The 17,241-nt window shown below is 39.4% G+C and overlaps 2 protein-coding genes across 5 annotated transcripts in view; one reads left to right on the top strand and one right to left on the bottom strand.

The window, feature by feature from the left end:
- Positions 1-17,241, top strand: part of LOC131687533 (glutamine-dependent NAD(+) synthetase) — a 123,456-nt gene that overhangs the window by 20,922 nt on the left and 85,293 nt on the right. The window lies entirely within an intron of this gene.
- The window catches only part of LOC131687507 (cytosolic carboxypeptidase 2), an 81,570-nt gene that overhangs the window by 20,671 nt on the left and 43,658 nt on the right, over positions 1-17,241 (bottom strand). For 2 of the 3 annotated variants that reach the window (XM_058971604.1, XM_058971600.1), the window contains exons 3-4: positions 11,403-11,555; positions 10,150-10,964 (exon numbers count right to left, since the gene is read on the bottom strand). In XM_058971604.1, the coding sequence (XP_058827587.1) occupies positions 10,150-10,964; positions 11,403-11,555 (968 nt within the window). The remainder of the gene's footprint in view (positions 1-10,149; positions 10,965-11,402; positions 11,556-17,241) is intronic. The other variant, XM_058971611.1, reaches the window with a different exon arrangement.

Raw genomic sequence — 17,241 nt, 5'->3', positions numbered from 1 at the left:
ACCTGTCAGTGGTTGGGTCGGGAAACTGACGTACAAAAAATTATAATCGAAATTTGAAATATTCAACATATGCAGATGGCTTTAATCGATCAGAACTGCTGTTCTGATCACATTCTTAACCGTGATCCGGGTTGAGCTGATGCTCTTATATGTGTGCAGCGTTGGGTGAGACAAAAAAGCCAGTGAGCCCAATCCACCTGACACTGATGTATCGTTGATTCCTGTTCAAACTAATTGTTACGGGTAAGCGCGTGTCCGGGCATATAGATCGGAGTGGTTGAGCTATTCAATTCTTTTATGCCCATCGTTTTTCTAGTGCATGTAGGGTTCCAAAACTATTTTTTCTTGGAAACGGTGAGTTCAAGAAACCCGGAAAACTTTGTTTTCATAAACATAGGTGATTCCCTCACAGTGTTAGATATCTTTCAATGATCAATACAATTCTTCTATAACATTTACAATAGACCAATTGTCTGAAAAACGTAGTCAAAAACGGTCTAAATTGATAAGTTCAATAATATTGCAAAATAACGAACATATTGAAAAATTTCATTTTTAGTCGGAAACGTAAACTTGGCGGCACTGATTCATCAGAATCGAATCAGACTAATTGAGTTCTACAAGATGATGACACGCATGAACTCATGATGAATGAAGTTCACGTTTGACAAAACTCGGTGGTTTGTTTACTTTGTCAGTTGCATGAGTTCGAGTGCAACGGGTGCTCATCTGTTACATTCGAGCTCACGTAATTCCCAATGTAAACAAACCACCGAGAATTGTCAAACAAAGTTCATCCGGCTCATTTTGTAGGGTTATGTCGGTTGGTGTAAAACCTAATTGCAATAATTTCAGTTCTAGAAAATGCTTGTAACTGTTAGTGCTCAAATGAAAGGTAATGGTCACATTTATTAGTTTTAACTATTGTTGTGAGCAAATATTAATTAAATCAAAAGTTATAGCTGTTTAAAAACGTTGTTTATAAACAACATGAACATTTTTTTTATTTTTTGATTATAGAGGTTATAACCTTAGGGTCATTCGCCTCTTTTCAGGTTAGAGAAATTTCTTTTGGAAAAATCTCTAACCCTATGTGCGGGGTTGGGAATCGAACCCAGGTGAGCTGCGTACAAGACAATCGTCTTACCAGTTACGCTATACCCGCCCTAGATACGAATTGATGATATTGCTATCAGAATCTTTATTCTACCACTGAATCGTTTGAGTGATTTTCACAGGGAGAATCTAGCTTTATAGCTCCAGCCCAGTAAAGTTCAGCCGGAAATGAACTGGAATTCTGGCTGGTTCCAGTTCGTATTCCGGCTCCAGTGACACAACCGATTCTAGTTAGAATAGTAGGAACCAGCCAGAATTCCGGTTCATTTCCGGCTGAGCTTAACTGGGAGGTGGAACACTCTCGAAACAATCCTGTTTAATTAACGTAAAAATATGATTGTTTCAAACCTTGAACCTTATTCTTCCCTAATTTAGCTGCAAATTTTTTTCCGTGTGTATGAAGGATAGTTATCTTCATAAGACGCCTTTGCCTCGCCGCTTCAATTTGCTATGGCTTCGAATCCGACCAGAATTAAGCGGAATGAAGTAAATCGAAATGGTGTCATTTCTCGGATTTTGTTCCCTTTGAAGCAGGCGAACCCGTCCCTCTATTTACACCTACAACCCGGCGACGCTGGACAAATGCGTTACTCGTTGCGAAAACAAAATTTTATGTGCGATGATGCCGCCTTGGATGTGGACCTATTTTTAACCAAGACAGACACCGCTGAAAACGGCTTTGGGTTGAGAAAGTTGCGTAAGTGTCTATTTTTATTCTACGTACAATAAGTTTTTTGTTGTTCCGATCAAACAGGTTTTAACCTTAAGGGTAGTCGCCCCTTTTCTTACATTCAATTAATCTATTCCTTTTTTTTATTTCGATTATAGAGGTTTTAACTTTAAGGTCATTCGCCTCTTCGGGTTAGAAAAATCTCTTAAGAAAATTTCTAACTCTATGCGCGGGGTTGGGGCTCGAACCCAGGTGCGCTGCGTACAAGGCAATCGATTTACCAACTACGCTACGCCTACCCCCTTAATCTATTTCTACTGGTGAAGGTTAGGAACTTTTACAAAAAATGTATTTTGTTATAACTTAGTTATTTCATTTTGATCGGGATTATAGTGCTGTTGTTTTTTTCTTTAGCGTTACTTTAACAAACGTGTTTCTACATAGTACACAAATGGAAATAGCAGTTTTAATTGCTATACAATTGCTTCTGGGAATCTAAAAAGGTTGCCAATTCAGTGTCTCCCATATGTCAAGTACGACCGGCGTAAAATCTGTTTACAATGTACGAGTTCTTATGTGTCGACTAAGTACATTACATTTTATTTGCGAGATAAATGTAGCGGATTGTACACGTTGCGAAATAATGTTGAATAAGTAAAACACAAAATAACCTTGGCGTTCTTTGAGCGATTGAATGTTGATCAGCGCTTTATATGATGGAAAAGGAAATGCTTGCTTGGTTTAATTAGGTCATGGGTGCGTTCGACTTAGTCTCATCAGAAATCGACACCAACTTATTGCAGAAACGAATTAGAGCCGACTGGACGCTAAATCCCTAAACGGAATCATTATCTATGTTCCCAATCAAACCACTGGTCAAACATGATGTCCTGTTAGACTAGAAGTTCTGTTAAGCCGATGAGACACCGCGAAGTCGAAACTGGTTCTAGCTTAGCAAGTCAATGCGAAAGCACTATATTCTGCTATATTCCTCTCTAAGGAAAAAAATGCACCCATGACTTTATTAAGTTAGGATTTGTGCCCTTCACGTACAAAGAGTGGTTTCACCAAAAACCTTCGCTTTTTGGAGAAAGATTGGTGTTTACCCATTTTTTTCTTTTGGACTTATTCAATGCGTTCTTCGTACAGGACAGTCGATCCATCGATTTCATACGACGTTGTAATATTCGTGAGCTGGTCTGATGTATGTATTGTGAAACGGATGATTGTGTCTTCAAATTTGTAGCATATTAATTACTATATTTATTATTGCATTGCCATGTTCCACAAATGTATGCTTAGAAAGAATCGGTAATATGCAGCAAATAAAGGTATCGATATTAATAATAGGTCTTTTGGTTTACAACCTGTAACGCTTATCATACTACCCGATTTACTCTTGTGAAGTTCGCTGTAGTGAGTCACTGAGTTTACTACCCTCGACGAAGTTTTGAATTGCGTTTTACACAAAGCAATATTTATGGAACGGAAAATTACTAGGAAACTGTTCGAATTGTAAGAATTTTATCATAAGTCGACAATCTTTCCATGGAGTACACTGGTCAGCTCCGACTCTGGTTTAATCCGTTTCTTCCTATACTCGTACAACTGTCTGAATCTTGTCGTAGCTCCAATGCAAGCCCTTCGCGGTTATCATCGGTGAAATCAAGCACATTAAGGTACCGTCCATTAATGACGTAGCATTATATGGGGGAGGGGGGAGCTTTGTATTTTGTGATGATGTGTGATGACAGGGGGTAGGGGGTCATGTCATGCTACGTAGCTTTTTTAAAGGGGAATAGGAGTTGACCTGGTGTCACGACAACCTTACCCGTTTCATCTAACTAACATCGTTTTGTTTAATTTTTTATGGTGACAAGGTGGGGGGAGGGTTACCGTCAAGCTACGTAATTACCAGGGGGGTATTTAGAGTTTTGTGACGAAATGCTACGATGGTGGAGGAGGGTGTTAAAAATCTCTCAAAATATGCTACGTCATTTATGGATGTTCCCTTGGGTTACATAAAAAATCAGGCAACGACAAGCTTCCGTGATTCTGCGTCAGTAGAGTTTGTGAGAATAGAATACTGAGACACCAAAATACGTTGTTAGGGTCCATGCAAATCAGATTCAAACAACACTAACCGTTGCTGCTGCGAGTTTCCATTCGCGGTTGAATTTATGTGAACGCTTTAGCTATAATTTATTATTCAATGTTAATCTTTTTAATATCGTTACACGGAAAAACTTGTTCCCAAAATCGTGAATAAAATGCCATGAATTCTGGAACAACCATATTTTTACACTAAAAAACAGGACCGTGAACAAAAATCATGGCTATAATTATGTTCAATTTCGCTTTAGTAACACCCGCGTTTGTAAACTTAAGTCATGTTTTCCACTATGTAATTTCCAAATAACTTTCTGTATGTGAACTAGTAAACAACTTTAAGAACATTATTCATATAACCAAAGGTTGACCTATGACGTTATTCATAGATTTAGGAACATTGCTTCACAAAATCAAACGTCTGGACATTTTCTCGTGAACTATTTCACATAACTCAGAATTGTATTCATGAATCCATACAATCCTCGTGAACTATTTCATGATTCTTAATATATTAGTAACGAGCCTATATCCGTGCTCCAAAAATAGCTCGTATTCGTGTATGTATTCGTGAACTAATTCATAATTCCTAGTACAATAATCCCGATTTACCATCCGTGATCTTACAATATTTCACGAAACCATGCAATATAATTCATGTATTCGTGAACTGGTTCATGATTTCGATTATAATAGCCACGATTTACCATTCGTAATCGTGAAAAAGTTCACGAAATCATAGAATATTATTCATGTATTCATGAACTGAAAGTCACGACTTACCATTTGTGCTCGTGAACTATTTCGCGAAATCATCAAATATTATTCATTTATTCGCGAACTGGTTCATGATTCCTAGTACCTCAGTTACGTCTGACCATTCATACACGTAAAATAGTTCACAAAATCGTGTAATATTATTCATGGATTCGTGAATTAGTTAATGATCTCTAGTACTTGACCTAGGATCTATCTTGCGTGCTTGTGATATTTAGAAGACATTCCTAATCATTTTCAATTTCATGCAACATGGTCATGAAATTTTCACGGAAACTATTTCACGAAATGTAGAGTATTATTGGTAGAATCATTTTTGTTCCAATAGTACATCTATGAACATCGTTATTCATTTGATAAGGTTCAGTGTGATGTCTCGACAGAAAGAGAAAACAGCGCTGAGCACCAACAATACATTATAGAGCAACAAATCGTGTTCGTGTTATAGTTCATAGAACAAGATCCCGCTTATTAGTCAAACATTTAAGTTTTTGTTTATATTGTTGCGATACTCCGAGTACAAATTCCGATAATAACCAAAAAATAACAAATCACGATAAGACGAAGATAAACTAATATCATATAAAACTGCTGATGTCATGAACTTCAGTCACATCACTCAACGTGTCAAATTCGAAAGTAAGCTCTAGAATAAAATATCATGATAAAATCGTGACTAAGATCCTAAAATCCAGAACATATATCATGTTATTCGTGGCAAAAACCTCAAAAACCGTGACTAAGATCCTGAAATCATGAACATAAATCACTCTACTCGTGACAAAAATATCAAGATAACGTGATAAAAATTACGAGAATCGTGACTAGATTCCTGAAATCCTGAATATAAAGCACATTACTCGTGATTGAAATATCTAAAATTGTGACTAATATCCTGAATTGATAAACATAATCACTCTACTCGTGACTAAAATATCAGGATAACGTGAACAGAAAATATAAAAATCGTGACAAAGATCCTGAAATCATGATTGTAAATCACATTACTCGCGCAAAAATCGTGACGAAGATTCTGAAATTATGAGTATGAATCACTCTATTCATGACTGAAACATCACGAAATAGAAATTACGAAAATCGTAACTAAGATCCTGCAATCATAAACACAAATCACGCTACTCTGACAGAAAAATCGGATACTAAATTCACGAATAAAATATCACGGTAACTTGATGAGTAATCACAAAAATCGCGAATCTCCTGCATTCATGAACATCGTTTAACTGCCGGCTGTGTATTCCCAAATTGTGAACAAGGATCAAAACAAAAACTAAATATGTTCGGGTATCAACCACAGTAACTCTACCAAACATTCGAATGTAACGCGAACTAGTTTTTTGTGAAAACACAAATAGTGTCATGAATACGAGATTTATTATTTATAATTACAGAAACTTGCTCACGGTTTTCGTAAATCCATCAGTTCACGAAATCGTGATCTTGTTTTCATGAATTTATGAACGGCTTTTTACCGTGTACATTGAAGAAATTTTTCAGTTTATATTTACCAATTCGTATAAATTTTACTCTCAAATTAAACAGAACTAGGATTAAGCAAGATTTAAGTACGTTTAGGTTTTGCTGGAAAAAATAACAGTGTTCTGATCACATGTGTGTTTTTTTTTCAATTATTCTTTCTTTTCCAAATCGATCTTGCTCGTTTACTTCGATAATCGAGATAAATTTCACCATCCAAGATCGGTGATTTCTGTCGACGAGGGATACTCGCCGTCGCACTAACAAAGTTGGATTGATTAGCTGCATTCGACAAAATTATAGGCAATAAAATTATCCTTATTTTTGATAGCTATATTTTTTCTGAGGCATGAAGGGCCACGTAGCAGTGAAAATGAAAGCTAGTGGGTTTACTCCAAGTAAATTGTCGCAAATCCCATCCCAATGTCTAGCACTTTTATCCGGCAGTTGGACTTGTCCGATTTGATTTAATTTTAGAGCAGACACTCCTAGTAGGACTAGGGATTGACTCAAGGGTTAACCAATGTGGGTTATTATAATTCTTATCTCTCTATCCCTGAGGAGACCCGCAGACACTCCGTTCTCTAATCTCTGTCTGTCTTAACAATGAGTACAAATGTCGGTTGCTACGTTTTGCATGTATTCCAGGCCTGTGGGCTACTTTCAAAATTTAATTTAAAGTCATGTCAAAAGCTTCTTCAATATTCTATTCTATTCTAACTTTTACACAGCCAGTATTGAAAAGCATCCTGGAAAACACTGAAGTTATTCGTTAGTGTCTTTCTTGTCAACATTAATATTTGAAGCATATTATAATATGTCGCAAATATTAAAACGGCCAGGCCTACTGTGCAGAGTTGGGTTTGAAGATGTTTCAATATTATACGGCAATTGAATTATTCATTTAATGAATAACTCAACCAACGAATCGTTTTGAAACTCGAATGAGGAAGAAACGAGGACAACCGTACCAACCGTTTCAGTTTATAGGGGGTTTGAATAAAACGTTGGGAGTGACTTGGCTAAGAAGGTTATTGTCACTCCTTTGGTCCTTTGGGATGGGACAGAGTCATGTCAAAAGCTTCTTCAATATCGAAGAAAACTCAAATCAGATTACTTTTGCGAAAAAATCCTTTGTAAACAGCTAGAACAAATTTTGTTACTGTATACCTTACGAGATGCACCTTAAAGAAGTGTCGCAGTAACTTCTAGTTTCGCAAGTAATTAGTGGATGTGAAAAAATAAACAAAGCTTTCATCACATCCGACACTATCAAATCTGATACAAAATGGGAAGAAATCGGTGCGAATCTAGAAGAAAGAAGCGTTTTGTGTCATCTTAAAGATTCACAAAGACCCTGTATTGCTTTAGTCTGATTTGGTATTATGCCTATGTGCACATCTTGGACTGGAGGGACATCAACGATGGTTATATAAACAACTTGCTCGTATTTTCTCTGCTAGAGAGAACTGAACAAACTGAACAATGACCGAACATCGAAGACTGTAATTCTATCCATCTCCGTTTGAAGAAGTTAGTAAACTTTGTAAAATTTCCACGGATTTATTTTTTGAATTCCAACGGATTTTAGTACATTACATGCATCATCGTTTATCTGGAAAACTTTAGTTCCATATTTATGAAAATAGAGGGTTTTACACCAACCAATTTTTCAAGAGTGTTAAAATGTGGTATCTTCCGCAAAGATGTAAATTATAATTCATTCAGTAATTCTTCTGAATATGACCCTTCTCTATTAGCATTAGCTCCATCTATCCAGTGGAATGTGCATCTAAAATGTTCAAGTTTTACAACATACAGTTTTACAAAAAGCGCAACCAGTGTGCATGGTGGGTAAGTTGATTCTCTACAATCTACACAAGATGCGCATTAGTTTCACACTCTGCAAATAGGAAAAAAGGTGCAAGTTAAATATTTCGATTTTCAACTGCAACCGGTATATAAGATTCACATGTATTTTTGTGCTTCATTCATCGCTCGCTAGTCGAATGAGGAGCATGTTGTTGCCCAATCGAACGGTGCGTTAAGAAGAAGCCAATCAGAAAATTCGTCACCCATATATTATTGCGTTGTTGTTATTTTTGTTACTCAGGCTTATTTTGCATGAGGACAGATCGCTTTTTCGAACGAACCTGATTTGCATTCTCAATAACGACAGCAAAATCAACGGGTGTCAGATTCGATCGAACCACATGCGCTGTAATGTAGAACAAGGTTGAATATTTGTGGGATGCATGATCAAGTACCAACATTTTGCATTTCGTGGGGACTTCGCAAAACAAAATTGTTTTACAGGGTATATTACCGACCGATTTGCTGTTGATAACCTTAGCAAACCCAGTAATTAAAACTTTGTGTCCATTCGATTCAGTTCATCGAGCTCATAAAATGCCTATGTTCGTTTGTGTGTGTATGTATGTGTGTGTCAATTAATGTCACGATTTGCACAGATTAGTTTCAAACGAACGACGTAGGGCCCCCATAAGCAGCTATTGAGTTTTTAGTTAATCCGACTTCCGGTTCCGGAGTTATGGCTTTTGGAGGGCGGTTACACAGCAAATTCCTATATAAACTGGTAGCACTATGATGTTCGAATGATCTAATACATATTCAAATAGATTCAACATTACTTCGATTTGCGGGTCTAGATCAGTAATGACCAATCAAAGTACCTTTGACCACATTGGCGGCCTAGGAGGGTTCTTAATGCTCCCGGGGAAGTCGCTAAGTTCCCGAGCTTATGCCACACCTATTTTCCAGTAATATCTTAACCGATTTTTACAATCTTGATTTCAAATGAAAGATTAATACTCCCATTGACTGCTATTAAATTTCATCCAGTTCTGACTTTTGGTACCGGAGTTACAGGTTGCTTATTGCGGTCACATAGGAATTTCACATACAAAATGCTACAATCGTAATACCTCATAGATTAAAAATCTATTGACATGAATATTAAATTACTTCGATTCGTAGGCCTAGATCACTGAACGCGAATCAAAGCTTCTTGGAATATATTGTCCGCTATCAATAATTCCGGAAGTCCCGAATTCTACGCGTGTTCTAGAGCTAACACCACTTCAAGCCGAAGCCGAAGGGTGATGACTGAACCAATTTTCACTAACCTAGTCTAAAATGAAAAGTATAATTTGCAGTTGGTTGTTGCAATAATTGTGGTTTGAAGCATGTTTATCAATAACCTCAAGTATTGGCAATAGTACTGATCGTGTAGGGGCAATTATTAGATTTCAATTGCCAGTCCTGAATACAGTCACAATGCACCGGTTATGTTCCAGACATTACCCACCCATCTTTTGTTCTAGGGAATCGAAAAAAACTTTGGTTTTTAACTCTAGGTAAAAAAGGTCCTGGATTCTTTGGAAAAATGCACTGACAGAGAAATGGTGTATTTTTTGTGCTTCAAATGTAGTTTTATACATCCTAGTATATAGGATCTTGATTCATCTCTTTATTGCGTGAAGAAAAACCCCGAAATAAATCTTGATTTTGTGCTGTACAGTGGTATAACCTCTTCAAAAAAAGATAGGGGTTTTCAAACTACAAAAACTTCTCCAAAGACATAATATGTCTAAGTTATTTAGTTTCAGCCCAAACTTCAAATCCATGCTAAATTTGCATTCTGAACCACTGCACAGCGGGTTGAACATGTAGCGCTAATGCCGAAGGGGTTGTCAGTTTTAGTGATGTTCAGCAAACACTTAATCCAACGACCCTAATCTATGTAGAAGAAGGCACTGGAGAAATTTAAGCAGTGGTAGCAAGTTGTCAAACAATGTCGAATAAATATAAACCTTGAAAAGATCTACAACGAATTTAAAAACTTCTTGTTAACCGAATTCTTCCGTGGTGTACTTGTGAATAGCTATGATCGAATGTATCTTGCTAACAATTACACTCTCAACAATATGTACAATCATAAAATCACCAGAAACACTCACCTGTAAACCACCTTCGCCTTGGTGTTCTTCACCCGAAAGTAGAACCACTGCGTGTGCCGATTGGTGTACATATCCGGCCGCAGGTACAGCTCATAATAGGTCGGTGTAATCTTGATGGCCCGACCAAGGTTCCCGCTCTCGAACCGCGACTCGAAGATCAGATCGTCCGGATCGAACGCATTCGGGTGCGCCGTCGGTTGTGCCTTCGAACCGCCCACCGTCGAGCGGGTAAACTGCGGAACGGGAGGAACGGTAGGACTCGGTGAGCTATCGGTTGACGGGAGAGTGTGCTTGTCGTGGTTGTCGTCGCCGTCTTGGGTGTGGTTTGTGAGCGTGGAAGTGAGAGAGTGTGGTGGTGCTAGTGCTGAACGTTCGTCGATCCCATCGTGTTTGCTCTGCTCGCCTTCCGAATCGTTGTCGGACTCCGGTTCGCTTGCGTAAAAGCTTTGATTACTTGGACTACTAGCTACGTGCTGTTGAACCGGTGATGGTTCCCTGCCCTCAGCGGGACTTGGCGATGAGGATGAAATACCGATTGGATCCTCCCCTTTAGTGGGACATTCCGCAGCCTGATTCTGTTCTAGGGACAGTTGCTTCAGTCGTTTCCGAGTGAAAATCTCCGACTCATCGTTGATCTGTTCGTACGTCATTTCGCACTCATACTCGCTGGGCTTGTAACGAAGAACGTCCCCATCGCATTCGTCACCGCTGGAAGAACCGTCATCGGCATCGTCACTGTACCCGTAGTATCGCCACTGAGAATCGTCGTCCAGATCGAGAACGGGACTCGAGTAAGATCGATCCGAGAGGTGATCCTGTTCGAATGGAAAAGTGTCCCAATCATCATCGGATAAGTCGATGTCATTATCGTTATCGTTAGCGGGCTCATGTTCGAACGAATTTTGATTTTTGCACTCCAAAGCTTGCACAGACAGCAGGTAATCGTTAGTGGCAGTCAGGATTGGCGACGCCGGGGATTGTTGAGACGGCGACGAGCTGAGCGAACGGGAAGAGGTCTTTTGTGGGAGTGTTTTGTGTTTTGTTAGGTGAAAGGTGTGTGTATAGCAGAAGAAAGATTCTATTTAGAGAATCGTTGCTTAGGAGAACAGACGGGAAACAGATAAGAACGAACTTCAGTTCCGAGACATGGTTTCGGTTAGTGTTCAAGGCAGAAGCGTTAGGTGCACAACGTACGACAACCGGGGACAAGTACACACGAACGGATAGTGGGAACGGGACAGAGAGGAACTTACATAGTGAACTGCACTGGTTGGATTGTAGTTGAACAGGATTACTCCGTTTTCCTCCCCCACGGGACGGGGCTGTAGCTCTTTCCCCGTGGGCTGATAGTACGGTTCCGGTGACTCGGGAGCATAGTTGATGTGGTATACGCGTTCATCTTGGACCTGCGAGAGCAAAAAAAAATCGACGAAAACGTCGCATTAGTACACGTGAAATCATAAATACGCTAACTTAAACGACATACAAATGCCCACGCGCAATAACATACAAACGCTCTAGCTTTTCGCGATAATACAAAACCGATTGCGAATGGGATCTTTCACGCATACGTTTAGGCATTTTTGTATAGTACCAGGTGTTTGGGTCTCTTCCCAAAAGACGGTTTCGGTCCAATATTCCTCATCAGCAAACTTGAACTTCTGCGCTTACTACCGAGACATCACTCGTTATCAGCCACTCGGTTAGTCATTCACGCAAAATGTGACTTTTTTATTTTAGTGTCTAACTAGCGCCAATTCCATGGTTTGAACTTATCTAACTAGCATTAAGCTGGTGTTAGTTACTGAGGAGGATAATCCAAAACACTAAAAAACAAACTTTTACGTTAGGTATTGTGTCCGTATGCATAAAAAAAATGTTTTTGGTTCTATCCAAAATTTTTATCGCTTAGAGATTTTTGCATAATACCAAATTAGATCACGACGACATTTGTTTTAGAACCCAATAGTAGTTCTCCCCATTGCATTCGTCATCTTTATCATCATCATTATCGTTAAAGCCAGCGACCACTCAATTTTTACTTCCGCCCAGGCTACACATGTTCACACAGTTCACAAAAGAGCTTAATTTAACCGAACCCATTAATCACATTTACACCAAACGATTATTTCAACCAGAAAAGCAAAAAAAAATGTCGCCGCTAACTCCAGCACGCTCACTAGTTTCGACGGTCGATACATATCAAAGATTAGAATGCTAATCAATTTCCAGGGCTAGAAGGTCAAAAAGGTAACAGCACCTGCCAGAAATAGTTCCGATAAAAGTCCGAATTCGAGTGGAGAACAGAGAAAGTGAAATACCGCTTCGACCATTTAAGCGTTTATTGAACCGCAAACCTGTGCCTCACAGACAACCAGATAGGTTATGATTTGGAAAACGGGTTCCAGTCGGGTGTCGGTTGAATGAGAAAAAAAATCGAGTAAAATGAACCGTTAGTCGTTTTGGTATTATCTGTCAACAGATGAGCTCGTTGTGGAACGTTCGCTCGCTTTTCCTCAAAGTAAATTTTGACAGCAGGCTTTTGGACCCCAATCACGTGTTACTCAAGTAGTATAAAGCTAAAATGTTAAATTGCATGAGAGACACTTCACGTCCATTTGTCTATGTCTGCTTTCTATTATTGGCATTTAACTTTCCTTGGCGACTATATGGTGTTGGTACTGCTTTTTCCCCGGATTAAATTAGCTGATGTTTTCGTTGATGGAGTGATTCAAATATGAACAGAGAATTGATTTCGATTTGCTACTGCGTGTGACGCGGGAGAAAAGGAATCAATTTGCGAGCTGTGGATGTTCGTGGGGAACAGAATGACCCGAATCGATTTTGGTTTTGGGGGTGGGGGTAATTTGTTAAATGGAAAATTTTGGTTTGTTTTGTTAGCTGGGCAAGCCATTTGTAGATTTGTGTTAATCAAAATAGACTGTGCGATTCCAGTTCCACGTATAATGGGATTTCCGATCGTATGGGGCTTCTGTTGGCACATTTTACGTGCTTTTCATACAGGTCAGGTTGCTGGGTGTGTCGCAGTTTAATGCTACCTGGTCAAGGGAGCTACGCTGCTTTAAAATAAGTTGTAAACAGAATGTTGAAATAACGATTGTAGTACCAAGGCGAATTTTTTTTCTTTAAATTAGGTACCAACACGAAAGCCCCCCGGTAGAAATCACTTTTTTGCCAATCCAGCACTGAAATCGAAGGGTACTCTTCAATTTTTTAATAAGTTGAAAAAAATCGTATATTTTGGCGAAAGTCAAGATGAAAAATTCACAATCATCAGGAAAATGATTAAAACAGCATATGTTGAATTTCAACAAGAATACTCTGTTTGACAAGCGATCTATGGATGTAGCTAAATAAGTCGACCCTTCATCATATCTGGCGCCATCAGCGGGAAAATCTACACGAACGAATACCTCCAAAAGAAAGGTCCACCGATGAGAAGGCTGTGGAGTGTATAGAAGGTATTGGATAAGCCCAACAGGATTGTACGAGTAGCTTTAGCAATGTAAACGAAAGGAAGTACAAATTTGACATTTTTGTTTGATGTTTGTAATTATTTCTTTATATATTTGCAGGTTTTAACCCAGACGGTCATTTGCCTGAAAGGTACTGCTAAAAACACATGACGAGAGCTTAGTTTGATCTGTGTTGAACGAAAAGAGGTATATCGTGTTGCTGTGTCAGTTGGCTTATGGATAGGAAACAGAAACTATTGAGAAAATTTTGTGTGACAAAAAGTCACCCCATATCTACAATCAAGAAGCCTGGCGTGCGTCCAATCCGTTTGTTTGTTGTTCCAGGTTTCAACGGGGAGTGCGAAGTGAGTGGCAGTTTGGCTATTGGTAAGTTAGTTTTGCGTAGGAAACAGGTGAGTTGTCTTGTCAGTTACAATACTTTGGTTGGGGTGCGATGGTCCGCCCCCTCCGGTACACAGGACGGAATCGTTACCATGCCAACAGAGCGGCGGGGGGGGGGGGGGTTGTGTTGAACGATGTATTAATTTTTAGTTTCATACCGGATCCGGTAGGAAGATGATGGTCTTGTACGTCCACAGCCGCATCTGACAGACGGCTTGGCACCATTATCAAGTGTGGTGACAAAGTTCCGGTAAGCCGAATCCAGCTAGTTGGTCCATGGGAACGTGGGCAGTTGATACGATAACGCAGACTGCCTCCGATGAGATGGCTATGAGTTTGAAGGTCTTGCGCAGCTTCGTTTGATTCCGTTGTTTCTCTAAGGCTGCAACCCCGACAGAACATCCGTACCATAGTGCGTACCGCAGTGTCGGTGAGGGTCTGCTAGTCAATAAGATGCTTTTTACTACTGTTTGATCCAGAACCATATTTCTATCTGGTGCGTTGATAACTTTTTCCGCCTTCACGGATGTTGAAGTTTAGTCGGCCATCAATCATCACACCCAGCTGTTTCACGAATGCTTTGAGACTGTGATTTCAGCTCACCGTAGCACTTTGCAATTGTCGACCAATAACATCAAGCATATTGGTTTATAGAACCGAAGATCCTCAGGAGGCTTACTTGTTTTTGGTCGAAGCACTGGCTTCCGTTTGTCAGTAAAATGACCTCTAAAATTGTTCAAATATCTTTCTGTACATGTCCGGGAATTCCTGAGTTAACGCTCCGAAAGTGACGCTGGAGATTCATCCGACCGGGGCTCTTTCTTCACTTTTAAACCTTTCGCCATTCTCGTTGTAAATTTGTATTTGCTCTACCTCATTGTATGGGATAATTGATCATATCGTTGGATCATGATTCGGGAATAATTTTTACGAGATTCGTTAGCTTCAGGGCACATTTTCAGGGGTCTAATTGGACTTCTGATCTTTGCCATTGCACACGACAAGCTTTCCCTTAGGGGTTGAAGTCAGCATTTTGGCATAGCCCGTAAAGCTCCACTTTGTCTAGCGTTTTAGTGTTGTTGTTCTTAAGGGAAGGATCATTTAGAGTCTGTCGGTTTTTCGGCTCTAAGATAGCTTGCAAGGAGTGCACCAAGTTCCTTGTTGCAGAAATAAGCAGGATACCATGTGTTCTTCATGGAAATGTTGTGTCACAGCCCATCGCTAACGTTTCTGTTAGTTCTTCCGCTTTCCAGGCAGAGCAGTCACTTCCTATGCGTCAAAATATTGAACATATTTCGACAGAATTCTGAGTTGGAATTTAATCAGGATTTTTGACAAAATTTCAGTGGTATTTCCAGGACGATTCCATCAGAATTTTGTTCAAATCGTAATTTCCAACAAAAAGCCAGCTTGAGAAGGTCTCCGACAGAACTCTGCGAAGATTTTTTTCGGAATCCTGCAAAGGATAGAATCCAATGGAATTCTGTGTCGGTTTTGACAAGAACTTTGAATGTCAACTGAACCTTGATAGGAATTCTATCAGACTTCTGGGCGACCACCAAAATCCATCGAAATGTTTAGATAGATTCCATCGAAATTATCTATTAGAATCCCGAAAATATTTAATCAGAATCTTGAAAAAGATGATATTAGAATCCCGAACAGGATTTCGTCAGAATTCTAAAAAGCTAAAAGTGTCCAGAAACCGACTTCAGAATAGCAGAACTTTTGCCAAATCACATTTTATGTGTCAAAACTGCTTACAGTAATCAATTTTCTTTGATCACAAAGTAGTTTAAAATCTTTATGAGGGAGTGAGGCTTGAATTCCCACCCACCGTTCACAGGGCTGATGCCAACATTTAGCTTTTGTTAGCCTATTTCCATCCATCGAAGCCAATGGGTCGCGACACTCAGTCTATTTTCTGCCAACATAAAAAGAATAACTGGAAAATTACTTTTATGTTGTTTGTATTGTCTGACAAACGTCTGAAAAAAACGGAAACCGTTTTTTTTATTCTTGCCGTGGTGAAGTGAGTAAGTCTCAGCAGCAACACGTAGTGTTCTGACCAAATGCGGTGGTCATTGCCTGCAGGGCTCTTCATATTAGACCGAGTATTAGAGATGTGGAGCAATTACTGATGGTAAAAGTTGAGGTTAGATTTACGGAAGGTTTATATTCAATTCCAGTATATCGACAATTGTATTAACGTTCACTAATTTTACCCAAACACAATCACAACCTAAAATACGTGGTTGTGTGTGGCACCGTTCGAATCATGATTCCCTTGTATTTGGACGATAGGAAAATCGAAGTAAGGCTACACGATTTGGCTTATTTGCAATGTTGCCTTTGGGGCAATTGAGAGAAGCGGAATCCTTCACGATATATAGAGAAACTACTTTCTAGGTTTCCACAATGACGTTTTTGTAGTGAGAATGTGGTTGGAACGACACATTCCTTCTCACTTAACCCTGAAATACAAAACACAATCCGGTGCCATTACACCGATCACTCTTCGCATACATATAATACAAATTAATTCGCAATCAAACGGCATATTACGGAAAACCATGCTCAAAAACCGCTAAGGAAAACACGTATACCGAAGTAAAATCCAACAGGCTGTCTACCATACCATAACCCAAACCACAAACGGTATCCAAATGTATGGCTGCGGTTCAGGCAATAATAACTGCAAAATCTGCGTACAGTACCTCATCAATCAATCAACCATCAGCGAGGAAGCAATTGTGAAAGATGACAGGATCACATCCTAGACTCAAGAATATCTGATCGCGAACATCAAGGGAACATTGCGATTAAGACGGGAGATACACGAGTGGCCCCTAAGATGCAGCCAATATTTTCCCGCCTCAGAGAGAGAGAGAAAGAGAGAGATTCCTGCCACAATGTCCAATTGCGCGTACGGAACACATAATATTCGCTTCTTTATTTTTTATCTTGTAAATATATCGAGTCATCCATGGCTCCGTTAAACTAACGCATTGAGCAATGTCAAATAAATGGACTATAGAAAAGCACAAGTGAATATCAAATTGCATACGCACAGACGATCATACAAACGTCCTCGACCATACGACCAAACAAAGATGCTTATACAACCTCGTTCGTACATGCGAACGTGAAAACACCCATGTGAGTATAAGAACGCTTGGAAACGCTCGGGACTATACAAATTCGTTCATACCTA

This window comes from Topomyia yanbarensis, chromosome 1, assembly GCF_030247195.1.
Source record: "Topomyia yanbarensis strain Yona2022 chromosome 1, ASM3024719v1, whole genome shotgun sequence".
NCBI lineage: Eukaryota > Metazoa > Arthropoda > Insecta > Diptera > Culicidae > Topomyia > Topomyia yanbarensis.
The sequence above is the reverse complement of the archived record's forward strand: the minus strand, read 5'-3'. Positions and strand labels throughout refer to the sequence as shown.